At 35.5% G+C, this 19378-nt stretch overlaps 1 protein-coding gene across 6 annotated transcripts in view; it reads left to right on the forward strand.

The window, feature by feature from the left end:
• Positions 1-19378, forward strand: part of HDAC9 (histone deacetylase 9) — an 809523-nt gene that overhangs the window by 319883 nt on the left and 470262 nt on the right. For 5 of the 6 annotated variants that reach the window (XM_058526733.1, XM_058526743.1, XM_058526767.1 and 2 more), the window contains exon 2: positions 1473-1535. In XM_058526733.1, the coding sequence (XP_058382716.1) occupies positions 1473-1535 (63 nt within the window). Of the gene's footprint in view, positions 1-1454; positions 1536-19378 lie in introns of those variants that run through there. The other variant, XM_058526759.1, reaches the window with a different exon arrangement.

A 19378-nucleotide genomic window follows, 5' to 3' on the forward strand; every position in this document is an offset into this window, starting at 1 on the left:
AGTTGCAGACTGACCATATTTATTTATTGATCCACAGGTGCATTTATTCAGTAATTTTGCATCCATCCATAAGAGAGCACCAACACTTTCTTTTCCTTTTGCAGATAAATTGAATTTAGCCTGAGAGGCTGAACAAGAGGGAAAATGTTCAGGTCTAAGCTATTTTTTTTTTTAATTTAGATATAATAGAAATTGGATGCAATAAAATTGATAGGTGGTACTAAGATCACATTAGGATTTGTGAAATGGACAGTTACCTTACACAAGTAGCAAGTAAAAAATCAAGCCAGTCCTTCATAAACATTTTATTCTGGGGTGTGCTTGTTTTCCGAAACTACCTCTACTAGATCTTCTGTCAGTCTTAAAACTAGAAGGCAGAAAAGCTTCTAGTGCTACAGCCAACTGCAGTGTAGCCAGAGAAACAGGCAACAAAAATAGAACACCAGGATTGCTGTGCGTGGGTGAGGCAGAAACCACATTATGAGCAAAAGCTTCCAGTATTATTTTAGAACCAATACAGAGCTCTGCACTTCTCTCCTCTCTTTTCCAAAAACACATACTACAAAAATAAAATGAAATTAAATGTATGTACATTTGCCCTCTTAGAATTATGATGCTTAATTTTTTTTTTTTTTGCTTTCCTTTCTTTGGAAGCGAATCGCCAGTATGAAAACACAGTGTGTAAAGCAAGCTTGGAGGGAGGAAAGAGTTAATTGCTTTTACGGCCCTGCAATAGAGAATTATGGTTTGAAAGATAGAGGCTGGACAGCTGGGTTTGCTGGGGTATTTTTAAATGCATTAATGCAGGCTCCAATCACTCGGCCATGCTTGACCTATTTTTGGCTCAGGCCGACCATTGTTCTATTTCTGTGCCTGTGGGCCATGCCGTTGTTGATTCATATGCAAATGGATTATCTCTAGCTTTAGCCAACTTGAGCTGAGAGAGACCAGAGAGGAGGAAGAGACACACACACAAACAAATAGAAGGGCACCGGCTGAAGCCACTTGCAGGACTGACAGGTTTTGCAACGAAACTCTAGCAGCCTGAAGAACTATAAGCCAGGTTTAATTAGTTTCTTTTTCTCATGGGTAGAGTTAATATTTTTCTACTTATTCTGACAAAGCAATAACCCCGAAGCACCTTCCTATTTCCCACCTGCTTTTAGTTTCCGGGATAACCTAAACTCCAGAGAGCCATAGCATCCACTGGGTGCTTTCTGCTTTGTACACAGGTTGGTAACCTAGGAAAAAGTGTCCAGGTCTTTTGAAAAGTGTGTGTCCATCTTAACAGAAAGGAAATCATTGTCGAAGTTGATCCTCTGCTGCTTCTCCTCGGGGAGGAGGGAGGACCAGTGAGGGTAGCTCTTGGGGCCCGTGCACTGAGCAGCGATGAATCTTTCATGTAGCTGAAGTAAGAGTGATTGGGAATATGCTGCAGACAATTTACGAGAGTGACTCGTGTTTTTCCTCAGATGGGGTGGCTGGACGAGAGCAGCTCTTGGCTCAGCAGAGAATGCACAGTATGATCAGCTCAGGTAAGATCCTCTTTCATAACTGAGACATTTTATGTGTGAAAGGGGGCTGACTTGGGAAATGCAACTAAGAAAAGCACTTCTCTTAAGGATTCGCTGCTTTTTGGTGTTGATGTTGCTGTTTTCTTGGTGCGTCTGTAGGGTTTAACTTAGATCCCTTCCATTACTGTTTCTGTGCATATTCAGTCTGTTTAGGGACGGCAGCTTCTGAATGGAATCGCAAAGCTTCTGTTGAAGGATGAGACTGAGATAAGTAAAATGTAGTTGGGCTGTTTTGCCTTACTATGCAACTAGAAAAAGGAAATCTGTACTGGTTGTAAGTGTATTCTAATGGGACTTTAAAAATCAGGTAAGTTCATATTAGGGCTTCAGTTTAAATTGCAGCCTCTGCTAGCCTGATGATTTTACATTTACAGTGTGCATACAGAAGCACATCTATTTATAGACCTACCTTCTGAAATGTGTTTGCTACAGAGTTGTGAAGGTAGTTTTAATGTGTTTTTTTCTCATCAGCCCAAAATGAAACTATTTAAGATGAAATAAAATTATTATTAGCAGATGGCTATTTTAATTTTCTTCAAAAACATTTGGGGAGTCTAGCATCGTCAGGCAGATGCAATGGCATAACACACATATAAAGGTGTTACATGCAGGTGCAACATTTTAACGAATAACAGTAACAGATTCCAATTTCTAGTTTCTCCTGTGTATGTGCTTGTGCCTTCAAGGAGATGTGCTGTTGGGAGATGAAGCTTGTCAGCTTTATCAATTTCTATTTGTTAAAAGAACAGACTCTCCAGGCAATATCACTTACTTGTAATTGTTGCTTTTCATATTTATTTCCTGTAGGTAGTTCATAAAGCTTGGGGGACTTTTTGTTTTGGTCCTCTTCTGAATGCTTCAATCTAAATTGGCTTAAAGTTCTCCCTCACATCTTCTAAGTTCCTATGTGGGTTTAATTATAATTATATATCACCATCTAGATTTCCATGATAAGAATGTAACAGAAAGCAGCGTTTACTTGGTAGAGATAGATGTAAAAGAATATTCCACAGGTTGTCATGAGGTCTGTTTTAGTGTTGAACACCTTCCCATCTATGGATCTATGTTTGAAGCAAGTTTTCTTTAAACCTCGGTTAGTTGTGGTGATTTTAAGATACTTCTGTTGACCCAATTTTTTCATGGAATCAGAATAAAATATCAATTTTGTATAATTTAGTGTGTTTACACTTAAGTGACAGGAATTATATTAATTAGCAGTGTCTGCTTCTCTAAAGCAAAGAGACCAGAATTTCAGTACAGTTTGCTATCTTCATGGCTGTAAAGTTGGCAGGAGGTTTGGTGGGGGGGTCAGCTGGAGTGTCTCTGATGGAACTGGACACTTAACTTAGCATTGTATTTTTTAAATATGGACCAACTCTTTTAAAATAACTATTTTAGATATATTTTCAGTACTACATTTTATCCTTTTAGTCCTTACCTCTTAATATTTTTTTTTCATAGGGTAGAAACAAAGCTGTGTCTTTCAAGCAGCGACTATCTGCTGACATTGAATCTCTCTACAGGTGTTTGCAAGCTTCACTGTTTGTCAGTGTCGTTGATAATTGTACATTAACTTTGCTCTGATTTCAGTTGAGATTGTCATTTTCCTGACATTTAATGGTTTTTCTCTGAAGCAACAATATTTTCAAGCAGGGAAGTGCTTGAGACTGTCCATGCCATTGTCAGTTCTACAGGAAGCAGCCTTTTAAGCACCAGCTATTAAATGAAAAGTGATGTAGATTGACATCAACTCCCAAACCTGTTTGGTATAAATAAGGAAACTGCAAGTTCTACTTATTTCTAAAATTTGAAACATAAAAACATTTGCATCCTTCCTACCGTGTCGTGTAACGTTTGATTTTGTTTGATATAATACGTCCTTAAATTTAATTCTCCCAGTCTTTATTGTGTACTTCCTCGGAGGCACTGGCTTTCAAACTTGGAGTCACCAGGAGAATTTTACAAAATACTAATGCCTGGGTTCCACCCCAAGAGTTTCTGATTTTTACGTAATTGGTATGGGGAACAGCATGGACATTGGGATTTTTTAAATCTTCCAAGCAATTCCAGTGTGCAGCAAACTTTGAACATCACTGATGTAGGAGTAGGGGGACATGATGGTGATGCTGGCGACCTATATCAAGAGGGTTTGTCCTTTAAGTTAATTGCTAATTTAGGAATGTGTTTGGCTTAATTTAGCTACAAATCTTGTTCAACTCCCTTTTGGACCAGTGGCATGGATTTGACCAATAGGCTTAAAAATGGATGGAGTCTTTGGATCTGAAAGAGAGAAAAGATATATGGTAGCAGTGCAGAGGGGTGGAGAGAGCACTGTTCTAGGAGTCAAGAGCTCTGTGTTCTAGCAACAGCTCTGCTGCTAGCCAATTGTGTAACTGGTTTACTCATCTGTAAACTGAAGAATAATGATGTCCTCCTGCTTACCTCTTGGCATTCTTGTGAGGTTCAAATGTAACATGTCATTAAAATGTGTGCTCACTATTATTATCACTATTTTTAGTGAATGAACCTGGGCTCCTAGTTCTTCAATACCATGCTCTGTCTTGCTGAACAAGCTAGATGAGTGAGTTAGGTTGTATATCACATGGGAGATGATTTTTGTTTTGATAATAAGTTTTTTTTAGTTATTTTATAAATCAGCCATCTTTTTGGTTTCCTACTCTGATGAGAATTAAATCCTTTCCTTGTGCAAAGTGTGACTGTAAATTAGAGGTGTGTGTGTGCACATGTGTGTTTGTTCTGTGAAATGTCTCATTACATAATAATCAAAGGCATAGAAGTTGCAGAATATTTAATTAAACAGTGTAACCGCAACAGCAGATTTCTGGAGATTAATTATTTAAAAAAGCTTTGTTTTGTTGTTAGCCATTGCTTTAGAGTTCCCATTTGTTATTCTAGTTATATTGGATATTATCCATTAATATAGATGGTTTTTCTTCAGAGCTCTTATATACTATTGAATTGCAAGTGTTTTATATGATTCCGTTTTTTCCTAATATTGACCCAGCCAGGCTAGACATCTTAGGTAGAACTAGGTTTGACAATGTAGTCTGCTAATGTCTTTTCAGTTAAAGAGCTCTATAATATTGAATCTTGGAATTCAGTATGAGTGACACATTTTGCCAGGTCAATCTCCACTTTTGTGGCTTGTGTGGGCCAATATAAGTGATAACTGTGGCAGAAACTGAAGCATGTACAAATATTGACTCAGATCACTCTGCAGTAGCTGGCAGAATTCGGGGTGTTCTCCTGTTGCCAGGCATGTTGCTTAACACGTTGGACAGCAGAGCTGTCCAGACAATATCGAAACGATTATTATGAAAGAATTTCCTAGAGTATGTACAGCATTAATGTAAAATACAATTACAATAAGTAAAACTCATATTTTCACTATGTATTCTTCTTGTCAGGTATAAAAGAAAAACATTTAAATCTAAATCCTGAATTTCTTTTATGGAAAATCCTTTTTTTTTTCCCCTTGTTGTGTATTGTCAAAGGGAGAGGAACATTTTAGATTCAGTAGTCATGTATGTCTACTTGGAAAGCAGAATCTAATTATGAAAATGTAAGGCTGTGAAATGCTCCTGTCACGTCAAGAATCACTTCTGGTATTCCCCATAATTACTGTTTTGCTGTTCTGTAACTCAGGTTATCTTCACTTCTAAGGCTGTTATCAATTGGAATAGTTGATAGGTAGCAATCAAAATGCTAGTTATAAATAGGCCCACTGAGAATGGGGATAAGAATGAGTATTTTTGATATTTCTGTGGATGACACAGGTGGCGTAATTATGTCCGTTAAGTCAGAAAGTTCAATAAAACCCCTCAGAAGACTAAAATAAACCCAGATTCTGAATTTAAAAACAGTGATTTTGATTTGGGAGATGGGAAATTTGAAAATGTACCACATAATTTCTCACCACTGATAGATAATGAAGTGATCCTAAAATAGTATAAGCCAGAAAACACCCTCCCCTCCACACATACACACAATATTCAGCAATAATGGAGCAAGAAAAATGGTATAACCCCATGCAACATACCTCAGAAACTAATAGTCAAGAGAAAAATGGAAGCAGGGATCTTTGATCAGAACAGAGAGACCTAACGGGGCCTGAATCCTGGGCCTCCTTAGAATTTTACTGACAAGACAACAACTCCTGAAAATTCTCACTAACATTCCCAAATCTGGAGAGAAGGAAATGAGTGGATATCCTCGGCTTTTGGTGGTGTTTTTTATTTTTTTTCTCTTTCGAGTGAGGAATAGGAGAAAGGATTCTGGAAGAGAAACTAGTGAAATGGAGGCAGATGAACAAACACTGCCTCTCTGGAGAAATGAAGGCTTCAGAGCAACACTCTAAGTTGGGAAAATGATCCATAGCTGTTTGCAATGAAATACCCTTCCCCAACTAATCTTAGAGATTCCACCAAGAAGTAAACATCAACTCACCGAATCCATGAAATTGTCTAACACTTGCTCCCCACAAACAGAGCACCTTAATAAGAACATAAATTCCATAAACAAGAGTTCAAAGATGAGATGATAAAACAATAGAATGAGATGAAAAAGGATATTTTAGATATAGGTAAACAAACTGAGAATGAAAAAAGCATGATAATTATAGAACAAAAATATTCATTAGAAATAGCAGGAAGCATAAGAGACACCAGTGAAAATCTTTACCAACAAAGAGGAAAGACTTGAGACAATCAGAGGGAATGAAAAAATGAAAATGGATTATAGCAATTGGAGAGAAGTCAGTAAATGAGAAAAACAAAGACAATATAACAAAAAGATTATTTATGTCCCTGAAGTTGATATTCCAAAACATTGTAACAAGACATTTTTGCAAAAATGAAAAAGAAAAAAATAAATCTGCAGACTGAAAGAGCTCTTGTCTTTGAGGAAAATTTGCTGCAAATACTTAGCACAGGGTCATATCCTAACTAGGCTATTGTATTTCAAATGATAAATAATTCTTCAGAGGTTCAGGCAGGTAAAGCAAAGCTCTTTGATGGGGAAGGGGGGGAGGGATGGAATGTATGGGACTCAAGAAGGCTTATCAAACATATCCAACACTAGATGCCAGAAGATAATGAAGAAAAATCTCTGAAGTTCTGAAAGTGCCACCCAATGTTCCACTCAGGTAAGGTGTTATTAAAATATAGAGAAAATAGGTAGGCAAGTTAGAAATTCTCAAACATGACTAGACCACTTGACAATGAAACCCACACAGTGAAGAGATGAACTTAAAAGCAAAAAATGAAATTCGGAAATAGAGGCAGCAGAGTAAGATTAATGGGGCAAACATGGAATCTATTTAAACAACTATGAGATGGTGGTTATAGGACAGAAAGCAAATTTTATAAAGTAGGGCAACGTAAAAATATTCATACAGCTAACCAATATGAGGCATTGTGGAGAGGTGAGATGGAGGGATGTGTGAAAGTGCTAATATCATCTCCTTTCTGAGCAGGGATAGACTCCCTGCTGCTTAAAATAGAAGCACATAGTTTAAAAAAAAAAGACTCCAAACACTGGGGTTTTTTTTAATAGTTTCTTTATTCAACTTTAGATCTTTTTTGGAAATAGTACCTCATTTAGAAAAAAAGCGTTTAGTATGTTCATAGTCCATTCAGTTGAACTTTTTAATTTTGTTAAATTCATTTAAATTTAATGTTTTTTAGATAAAAGTAACATGAGTGATATGATGTCATTTTTATAAAAGTATATTTTGTCTATCTATCCATCTCCCAGAAGAATTCATATACAGACATGCACTGCATAATGACCTTTCAATCAAGGATGGACTGCATATTCGATGGTGGTCCCATAAAATTAGTACCATATAGCTGAAGAGTGTAGTAGGCTATACCACCTAGGTTTGCATAAGTACACTCTTTGATGTTTGCACAATGATGAAACCACCTAACAACACATTTCTCAGAATGTATCCCCATCCTTAAGCAATGCATGACTGATAGAAAGAAATCAGGAAAAATTTTGTGTGTGTGGTGGTGGTGCTGGTGGTAGGTAGGTGGGCTTTTGCTTTCATCATCACACTTTTTTGCCTTGTAGGGATTTTTATAATATGCACATAACTTCTAAAAAGTATTTCTTACACACTCCCACAGAAGCTACTGTGCCAGAATACTAAGTGTTTGTTAAGTAGTAGGTATATTAGTTAGGTTGTCTTCTGCTGCAAGTAACAGAAAATCCTACTCAAGCTGACAAAGGACAAGGAAATTTATCATTTAGTAAAATAGTAGGGTAGTTAGGCAGCACCAGGTGGTTAATAATGTCAACAGCATTCAGGTCTTTCATGCTGCTCCACTCTGCTGATCTTAGAGTTGGTGTCATCACAGGGCTGTTTCCTACAATAGTCACAAATTGACTGTAGAGGTACCAGGCATTGCATATATTTATGCATCATAAATTCCAGAGACATAGAAGAAAAATTGTGCTTCCCTGGGTGTCTTCTTAAGGAAGGAAGTTTTACCCAAAATTTCTCCAGCAAATCATCCTTCATAACTCATTGTCCAGAATAGCATCACCTGCCCATACATTAGCCAGTCATTGAAAGGAAGAATGGGACCACCCTGATAGCACCTTTGGACCATGGCTAGCCAAGGGGGGGTGGATGCTGCAGCTAATCTAGTTTCTCTTGGGAAAAAGAAAGGGTGAGAGGAATGGGTGGGTGTTAGCTAGGCACCAGCAGTATTTGCTACAGTGTGTATGTTGGTGGTTGGAATTTTCTTTAGTTTGTAATTTCTCAATATAAATAATTAAGTAAAGGAAGTGGACTATGTAATTTCTCTTTCAATTGAATTTGTGGTTGTTACTTCGTTTTCATGAAGATATACATCTGTTTAAACACTGATCCAATTTTTAAAATATTGAATAGAAAGCCTTTCTTAGTACTATTTATTGTTGAAAGTCTCTAATAAAGAGACTGAAGTAATTGTGGAAGAAAACTACATCTCTCTAGATTGTAAGTCATTCTTTTAGAAAGGAGGAAAATCAACATTGTGGACTGATGCATTACAAGCATTTATTATAAATTTGAGTAACATATTCCTTTAATGTTGGCTTTGAAGGATATAGAGAATATTAAGAGAAATTTATGTAATAATTTATGAACTTTTCAGTACATTAAGGAGGATTATCTTTAAAATATACAGAATGTAATTTCTTTGCCAGTATGTTGTTATAATTATTACATTTTCAAAGTAGTGAACAATTTTAACAATCTGGAATGGTAACTACATTTTAACATTTTTTTCCCTAAATTGGAATACTTTGAAAACAATTTAATTGGAATATAAGCCCATGAAAAAGACTTTAAAAACAAGCTTTCTCTAGATGAAATTCAAAGATGTATTGGCATGTGCTTCAAATCAGTGTGGCAGTGCCTTTCTAGTGAAAGGAAAATGAAGTGCTAGGGGTTAGCTTGGGATGCATGATGTCCTTACTATGGGCAATTTTCCCTTTTCTAATCTTAGGAGATTGAGGCTCAGGAGATGAAAGGATGAGAAAATACCTTGTGTCCACTAGTTCCATTCTTCCTCCACTAAGTTAGTTGCACAAAACAAATTTAATTTAAACGAGAGTTTTTACAGTACCAAAAGACCTACACTTTTACGTGTTATCAGAAAACGTTATGTTTAAGGTTACTCTATGATGCTAAGGTTCATGAATATAAAACTAAGTTAATTGTTATATTTTATATGAATATCAGTTCTATTCCTTATTTTAATGTTAAATTTTCCATAGTGAAATAAGTGATGGGCCTTTTATATATAGTGATTTAAAAATACCCAATAATTAAATCCAATGAAAACTACATTTAAGGAAGAAGGAAATTTACCAAACCACAGAGTGTAGCTAGTCATTTACTTATGATTAAACTCTTTGCATGTTGATAAGGTTGGAAATACCCCAGAACTTCATTTTCTTGCTTCTTCCCCTCATGGTCTACCACGTGTGTTAGAAACATTTAATTCATAATTTACATTCAGTATTGACAAAATTGTAGCCATGTGGATGCCATTTTCAATTATTTGAGGAAATTTTCGGTGTGTGTCTAAGTCACAGTATTTCCAAACTGGGTTAAATATGAAAATGTCATAAAGTTTTTTCAAAATTTGAAATTAAAAGCAAACAGAAAAAAAGAAAACAAAATTTCAGTGAATTTCCATTAAATTACATTGTCGTCTGGGAGTTCTTGCTTTAGTAGAAACATGTTTACCCAGAAAGTTTTCAGGGCACTCCATGTAGGATGAACTAGAAAAGCTTTTCGTGAATTGAACACGATTTAAGTTTTATTTTTGATGGTGCTTTTTAAATCTGCTTACAAATAAAATTCAAGTGTGTATTTTGAATCTGTGATTTTACATCAGGAACTACTCATTTCAGATTAGAAAGAAAAATTGTCATCATCAGTTAACATTTTTGTGGTTTTTCTGCCACATTCCACTCTGATCTAGTTGTTTAATCTCAATTTAGGAGGTCAGTGATTGGATTCATATTTTTTCATCATTTTTTATCACTGTTATTATTAGTGATATAATAGGCTAATGTTTCAAAAGCATTTTCTGTACCTGGCATTGTTTTATCCTTTAATCCTCTCCACAATTTGAAGATATATGCAGTAGTTGTAGCAGTATTCATATTTTGCAGATGAGGAAATAAGTTCAGAGAAATTTACTGATGGTCACCATGGCTAGGAATTGGCAGGGTCAGGCTTGAACTTGTTCTTCGTTACCATGTCCCTGCCACTGTTTCTCAAAGAGAAAAATATTTAACATAGGTTAATGTTTTCCTATCTGGTTAGTGCTAAAAATGTGGAATCAGCTATACTTATAAACAACGATCTAGGCATACTTCTTAGTTCTGGGAGGTTTAAGGTACAAATAGGGAATTATCTTGAAAGGCTTGCTGGAAGAGCTTTCCTTCACATTCCCAGTGCTTGATAATTAAATTGGAGGAAATGAACACTACCCAAGGCTGAAATGAACATAAGGCAACCTCCGAAGTTCCAGGAGACTATTGATACACAGAGTAATGAGCAAACACTGTGGACAGAACCAACATTCCCAATGCATTTGGCGTATGTTTGCCAATGCTCATGATACGTCTCACAATCATAAAAGTGAGATTCATACTACTTCAAAATAGCACATTGTTAATGTATTTTAGCAGGAGAAGGTTTTGTTCCCCCCAAATGTTAGCACCATAGGATTCAGTTTCTTTTGACCAAAATGTTGGAATTATCCCCACCTTGGTCTTTATGTAGAAATGGGGGGGAGGGGTCAATAAAGTCTGTGTCTCCACTCAAATCCTGATTTCAACACACAATGTCAAATTCTTAAGCCAAAAGAATAATCTAGCTAACAAAATTTAGGTTCTGCCTATTTTGAATATATATTGGTCTAGTTTGGGTCCAATTTGGACATTTTGGAAACTGGATGACAGTGTTTGTAGGTACCAACACGATATTATATTTTCTTTTATCTTGAGTTAATTTTATTTCATTGGATGAATATTGTATGTTCTGTGGGTGGCCTTATGCATAAAATTCACCAATTATATGCGGATCCAATTACTCAAGAGCCAACTGTTTGGTTTCTATCAACTAATTTTTATAATCTTATTTGCTGTGAGAATCTTGAGCCATCTTTATGAATCAATACATTGTAAAAGCATTATTGATTGTCATGTTAATGACCAACATAATTTATTGCCTTCCTAAAGGAAAGAAGCTTTCAGAAGATCATTAAATGCATTAAAATCTGCAGATGCCCACATGTCTGTGGCTCTCTTTAGCAGGCTGACTCCTTTGGGTCAGTTATTCTTAGCCTTGGTATTTCTATCTTATGGCAGCGCAGGTCTAAGATTAGCTTGTTAGGCGTTATCATGCCATCTGAGTTACCTCTTAATATAACTCTACACTGGAATGATTATTTATAGAAAGAGCATTCTGTCATTTTGGGGTTATTTCTAGTAGTTTAAATAAAGAAGAATAACATTCAAGTGAAACCACAGATTCCTTCCTGCTGCCAAAACAACATGATAACTGTCTGCTTAAGGGGCAATAATGTTTAAATGTGTGCTTAGGGTGATTGCAGAATTCTTTTTATCTCTACTACCTTGACAGAAAGGGGAGGGCTTTGGGTAGTGATGTAGAATGCTTGTGGAAAGACAAAGAGGCAGCCTTGATGCTTTCTGTCACAGAGCACAGAAGACTCTGGTTGATGATGACAACAAGAGACACACGGGGTTTATTTTTAGAAACAGACATTGCCAAGCTCTCTGTTTGGTGTTAATATGGCTCATAAACAGGGCTGCTCGCTGTTGACCCTTCCAGTGAAAATGGAGTTTTATACATGCATACACACACACATTTTTTTTCTTTTTTCATTTTGCAAGAATGACTCTATTATTAAGAAAATAATTTGAACTTTTTTTTAAGCAAAGAAATCTAAATTCTGTTAAATTCCTCCAATAGATATAGAGTACTTTTTTAAATCCTATGAAGATAGGGCTTAAGAGATGGTTTATGAAAAATGATTGTGTGTTATAAGTAAAATAAACGTACAGGTTGGCTATAAGGTGTGAAAAAATAGATGAATGTACATCATAAATGAATTCTAATAATAAAATACAAAATCTGTAAAATAATATCATCTATGCTTCTGGCTTTATTGCAACAATACATAGAATATAGCTGTAAAAGATTATGAGTATGAGGCATTAATGTAAGTTGCCGATTTAAATAGCTGAGATAAAATTTTCAGTATATAAAAAAAGTAGGTATAAGCCTCTGCTAGTTATTCTGGTAAAACTAACTCTTGATGAACCCAACAAATTTATGTACAATAAAATGTACAGTTGCACATTTGAGAACTATTCTCTTAGCTTACTTAAACTGTGTGCTTAATTCAGACCTTAGTAATTGATATTTTGCTTTAAAATTAGAATTGTGATTTTTTTTTTTAATTTCCTAATTATTAGCTCATTGTTGTTAGATGATGAAAATGTTAAAGTGGTATATTAACACGTCATGTTACACATTACTTGAAATGCTTTAGAATGGATAATTTAGAGCTCTGTAGGAATATTCATAATTTTATTATTAATTACTTACTGAAAAAACATTATCCTTTTAAAAGATAAATATTTTTGTGCTTGGGCTCAATATAAGGAATCCACTGACAATTAGAAATTTGTAGAATGACGGACAAAAACAGGAAACACACAGCAATTCAAGTTTATTCTCAAAGAAGCCAAGATGTAAATAAATTCAGAGGGTGGAAGTAGAAGCAATTGTAGGAACCAGTTGCATCCCGACCACTCGTAATTAGCAGGTTGGACGTTTGCGGAGGTGATGTAATTGTTTGAAGCTTTGGAAGCTGAGGTGAAATAGTCATTCATCTGTTTATTTTTTCAGTCAAAAATATTTGAGAGCCAGCCATGTGCCAGGTATTGTTCTAGGCATGGAGGATACAACTATAAAACAAGATGAGGAGACACATGGTTGACCGATGTTCACCTGAATGATGGATGGATAAGGCTACTTTAGATAGTAATATGTACTAAGGAAAAATAAAATAGAAAAATCAGATAGAAAGTGACTGCTGGTAGCAGGGGCAGTGTTAGCTGGGTAGGCAAGTAAAGCCTTTTGAGGAAGCTAAGTTATGAAGAACATCTTCCCAATAAAAGTAGGTTTCCCGTCAACATTCCGTTTGGGCTAAGTCAAAAAGAATGAAAACATAATTAGAACAGAGCAGAAAATGTTATGAAGCTATTTTAGTCTCCACTTACCACTGCCTTGTACAAGGGATGGGGGAGCTTTTATCAGCCGGTAGATGAGGAACCCAGAGGAAGGCTGTTAGCTATGACTTTCTCTATTTTCCAAAGAGAGACTGTGGAATCAGGTGACCTCTTTCTAGGATTAACGCTGTTGACTGGGAATTAAGGGCCTTTTAGAGCCTCTTACCATTGTTCCTTCCTAAAGATTCATCTTTGGCCCTTATTCCCACTCTAACCTCAACTATGCTGAAACTTCTTACCCACTGAGTATGAACCATGCTAGTAACTTAGTGAAGTGAATAATTCCTCTTTCCTGGAGGCCAAAAAGAAAGAGAACAATATATCTTCACTGACTGAAGTTGGAAAAGAAGTCTGAGAACATTTTCTCATAAACTTAATATTGCACACTTTTTAAAGGGGTATAAAATACAGTATTCATTACACAGGTTTATCGAGCACCTACAATGTGCCAGATATTTAATTCAGGGAAATCATGCGTCAAATAGCAACTTTGTTAAATGGCTGTAGAACTATAACTTCCAAACAAAATGTTTAGAATACATAGTTTTCATTGTGTTGGTATGTGGATAGATTTGTGATAAATTGTCACAATAGTTGAGTAAGGAAGTATTTCATGGAGGTGATGGGTCTATTTTTAAAAAAGGAGAAACAGCAGTGTGCTAAGAGCTATTTTCCCCACATGTTCTGCTTTCTCATGGAGAGGGAACAGTGATGGATACACATAGTAGGATGGTCAAACATTTTTGAGGGACTGACACATTATCTCACATGCTTGATGCCTCATGGGGTTTTCCCTCAACATTCCAGTTGGTCTAAGTCAAATGGAATGAAAGCACTATTAGAATAGAGCAGGAAGTGTTCTGGGGCTATTTTAATCTCCACTGACTTCTGCCTTCTGGAAGGGATGAGGAAGCCTTTATTAGCGAGTAGTTGAGGGAGCCAGAGGAAGGCTGTCAGCTACGATTTTTTCTAGCCTCAAGAAGACTGGGACTGAGCCAAAGTCCTGGCCAACCTGCTTTGTTGGATTCACAGTGTAGCTTGAGGAAAATAGTTAATAGCTACCTTTCTTTTCCCCCAAAGATTGTCTCATTCAATTAATATTTATTGAGTACTTGACAGCTGTATTTTTAAGCTAGATTTCTTGTTTATCTGTTATTTTGGTTGTTTTTTTATATATACTTATTTAAGAACTAATAATCAGCTACTTCCTTTTTCTGAAATACGCTTCTGCTCCATTCCAACTAGTCTTCACTAGGAGAAATCCTAATTCTTACAAAGCCTCCAAATGTTCAAATGAATTCCCCCACTACCCGGCAACACTTCCCCAGTTATGTATATTATTCTCTCTCTCTCCGTCCATAGTCCTTTATTATTCTCTTAAAACATTCCCATTTTCTGTCTTACACTGTGGTTATTTATGTATGTGTGTCCCCATCCCCCCAATTAGTTACATTACAAGCTTCAAGAGGAAAAAGATCATGTTTTACTTCTATTTTTGTTTCCTACAGTGCGTAGCACATAATTGATCCCTGAGACTATTTTTAAATGAATGAGTGATTAAAGAGTACAGTGGTATTGCAGAGTCTGTTTTTATAAATTTTTATTTTTTAGAAATGATTCTTCTTTTATGTAGAAAATAAGTCCCCATTTTCTTTGTAAATTTGAAAAATATGGACTTTTGGGGATGTTAGAGCCTCTGACTCAAAAATTAAAACCATTCACTATAGAGTGTAAATCAAGAATGACCGCGAGTGCTTTGACAATATGTATATGACCTTTAAATGGTTCAGTTATTCTTAACAAAGGGAATTTTGGAATATTCTTGTTTGACTTGATTTTTCAATGAATAATGCCAATACAAATTTCATGAGATATGTGTCTGCATTCAAAATGTTAAGTGTGAAATAGCTAATTTAAGACTGCCTGAATATAAATGCATACTTTTTTATCCAAAGAGAAGAATAAATTTGGTTGTGCAAATGATTACAGGTGTACTTTTATATTATTTAAACACCACTTTTATCTTATTCAAACACCACTTCACATTTAATCCTGTTTTTCTCTTTGTGATATTTTTATGTAGAGACAGTTGTTTTAGATAAAGGATGAAAGTGGATGGATGTTTTGGTTAACAATAGTATCTATTTGAAAAAGTTCTGCACGTCGGATTGCTATTTAGAGCTCCTCTACATTTATTCAGGCATTATTTAATTGGTTATATTCTTTGAGAAGAGGGCAATGAAAGATTTTTTGGTGAACACTTTAACAATCAAATTTTGAATGCCAAGGGTATCCAGTAGTTTTAAAAATGATCTAAAGTAAAATGTCAGAACAGGGAATTCACAGAATGAGATATTAAGGAAAAACTGATAGAAGGAGTGAATCAGTTTCTATACACAGCTATTCAAGGAAAAGAATGAAATAAATATATTTATGTCTAAGTGAGAGAGGAACGATAAGGAGAATAAGGTGTAATATAAGTAGGGAAAAGACGTAATTTTTTTCAGTGTAGTCTTTTCGCTCTGGTTTAGACTTAAAACTCAGCACAAGTTATGATAGATTAAGGGTATTAAGGCTCAGAAAACTAATTGAGTTAGTTAATAATGTAAGTATGGGCCAAGAAAAGAGTTGGATAATAAAACCAAATTTTGCAACATAGCTGTTGAACTCAACTTAGTAGAGCACAGGGGATGAATCCAGGCCAGTGTTCTTTCAGTGACTTTGCAAATGCTGCCAATTGTGTGTTCTCATCATTGTGAATCCAAGGTAGGTTCCCAACTGCTGTAATAATCATATTGAGGTGGAGCAAATGAAGGTTGGTTGACCTTGGATTTAGAAGTTTTTCATTCTTATATTAAACATTATCAAGAAATAAGAATTAGTTTAAGCAAATATGCAGAGGATTATCATTTTTGGAGCTATAAACTCAGTTAATTGAAATCACTCATTTGTTTTCTTTTCTGAAAGATGAACATAAAAATGGTAGAAAAAAATTACCTGGATATCAACTTAACCTAACTTGTATATTGTAAGAAGAAAAATGATATAAACAACCTCAGGCAACTGGGTGATTAAACATGGTAAAAACAATGCCCTTAGTCTAAAATCACTTGCTTCAGATTTTAATCAAGAGTCAGCTCTCACTATCCATTATTCCAATAATTAAATGGAAATTCTTCCACACCGTTGACTTGGAAATATCAATGATCCTTTTTTTTTTTTTCTTCAGCAGATAGTCCTAACCCTGAATATGGATATAACTCCAGAAAACTTTATATGAGTTCATTTTTGGGTGACTAGAAAATATATTAAATTGCTTTGTAGATGTGGGAGAGAATATCTTTTTTTTTTTTTATAATTTTTTGTTTATTGCAGTAACATTGGTTTATAACATTGTATAAATTTCAAGTGTACGTCATTATACTTCTATTTCTGCATAGATTACATCATGTTCACCACCCAAATACTAATTACAACCCATCACCACACACATGTGCCGAATTATCCCTTTCACCCTCCTCCCTCCCCCCTTCCCCTCTGGTAACCACCAATCCAATCTCTGTCTCTATGTCTTTGTTTATTGTTGTTATTATCTACTACTTAATGAAGGAAATCATACGGTATTTGACCTTCTCCCTCTGACTTATTTCACTTTGCATAATACCCTCAATGTCCATCCATGTTGTCACAAATGGCTGGATTTCATCGTTTCTTAAGGCTGAGTGGTATTCCATTGTGTATATATACCGCATCTCCTTTATCCATTCGTCCCTTGATGGGCACTTAGGTTGCTTCCAAGTCTTGGCTATTGTGAATAACGCTGCAATGAACACAGGGGTGCATGTATCTTTACGCATTGGTGTTTTCAAGTTCTTTGGATAAATACCCAACAGTGGAATAGCTGGATCATATGGTAGTTCTATCCTTGATTTTTTGAGGAATCTCCATACTGTTTTCCATAGTGGCTGCACCAGTTTGCACTCCCACCAGCAGTGTATGAGAGTTCCCTTCTCTCCACATCCTCTCCAACACGTGTTGTTTCCTGTCTTGTTAATTATAGCCATTCTGACGGGCATGAGGTGATATCTCATTGTGGTTTTAATTTGCATTTCCCTGATAGTTAATGATTTTGAACATCTTTTCATGTGTCTGTTGGCCATCTGTATATCTTCTTTGGAGAAATGTCTGTTCAGGTCTTTTGCCCATTTTTTAATTGGGTTGTTAGTTTTTTTGTTGTTGAGATGCATGAGTTCTTTATATATTTTGGAGATTAAGCCCTTATCAGATGTATGGTTTGCAAATATCTGGGAGAGAATATCTTTACATTTCATTATCTACTGTCCAGTCAGTACGTATTTGAGCACCAAACAAATATGTAGTAGATTATCTTTATGCTTCATCAGTCATATATGTGAGATCCATTTTTCCCACATCCCAGCCATCATTGGATATTGTCGGACTTTAGGTATTTTTGCCAAACTGAGAGATGAAAAGTGAAACAGCATTACCTTTCTTTTTTTTCTTGCTGAGGAAGATTAGCCCTGAGGTAACATCTGTGCCAATCTTCCTCTACTTTATATATGGGTCGCCACCACAGCGTGGCTGACGAGTGGTGTAGGTCCATGCCTGGGATCCGAATCCGTGAACCTGGGCTGCCAAAGTGCTCGAACTTAACCACTATGCCACGGGGCTGGCCTCCTAGCCTTACTTTTTTATGTGAATTTCCTTGATTACTGGTGGAGTTGAATGGTTTTCATATGTTATTAGCCCTCTGGGTTTTCTTTTATGGAAAGATAATTCCAGGAATGCTAGAAGGCTTAAAGGGAAAAAGTGTGTCAGTGAATGTCACCCTGTTAACAGATTAAATGAAAACAGTAATGTGATCATCACATTAGATGCAGAAAGACATTCAATAAAATCTTATACCTTTTCAGGATAGAAACTCTTATTAAACTAAGAATAGAAGAAGAAAGTAAGTGTTATCAACCAAAACCCTATCTGAAACTTTATATTTAATGGCAAAATTAAAACACATTCTCTTTAATGTCGGGAGCTTTGTCTTTGGAGGTCCTAGTCAATGGTCCAACACATGAACATTCAATAAGAGACAGAAGATTTTGAAAGGAAAAGAAACTAATTGAACTAATAGTGTTCAGTTAGATTACTCAGTACAAGGTCAGTGCAACATAAAAAATTGAAAGGATTGCTTTATACCAGAAATAACCAAACACAAAATGTAGTTAAAAAATGATACCATTTAAAATAGCAACTGAAATTTCTGTGGAGAAATTGATAAAATTATTGAAGGGCATATAAGAAAACTTCAACAAATTTGAGAGATGCTGTGTCCATGAATAGGAAAACTATATCTTTAAAATGCCAGTTATTCTCAAATTAATCTATAAATATCTTTGTCTTTAAAACAGCTAACTTTCTTTAAAAAATAGATGATTCATTCATGATACAAAAGTCAAATGTGCTTAATGGTTTTATATAGTAAAAAGTAAACTTCATTCCATCCATCTCCACCAGCCTTTCAGTTCCTTGCTTCTGATAGCCTGATAACAATTTCTTCAGTACTTTACAGACGTATTGTACGTTAGTACAAATGCAGTTAAAATCCGAACAGGATCTATCAGGGAACATGGCCTACTGATTCTAAAATTCAAATGTAAGAGAAAGTGTGCATAATAGGCAATTTCGTAAAACAACAAATGAGGAGAAGAAAGATATCAAGTCATACAAAATTGTATTAATAATGATTGTTTGGTTGGGACAGGGACACAGTCAAATAGATTGAAGGACCAGAATACAGAGTTATTTTTAATAACTTCATGTATGACGGAGTTTGCATCACAAATCAATGGTCAGAGGACAGACAATTGAATGGATTGAGAACAATTAATATATTCAATTTGTAAACTCATAGTCAATTGATGTACTCAAATATCTAT

This window comes from Diceros bicornis, chromosome 3 (genome assembly GCF_020826845.1).
Source record: "Diceros bicornis minor isolate mBicDic1 chromosome 3, mDicBic1.mat.cur, whole genome shotgun sequence".
NCBI lineage: Eukaryota > Metazoa > Chordata > Mammalia > Perissodactyla > Rhinocerotidae > Diceros > Diceros bicornis.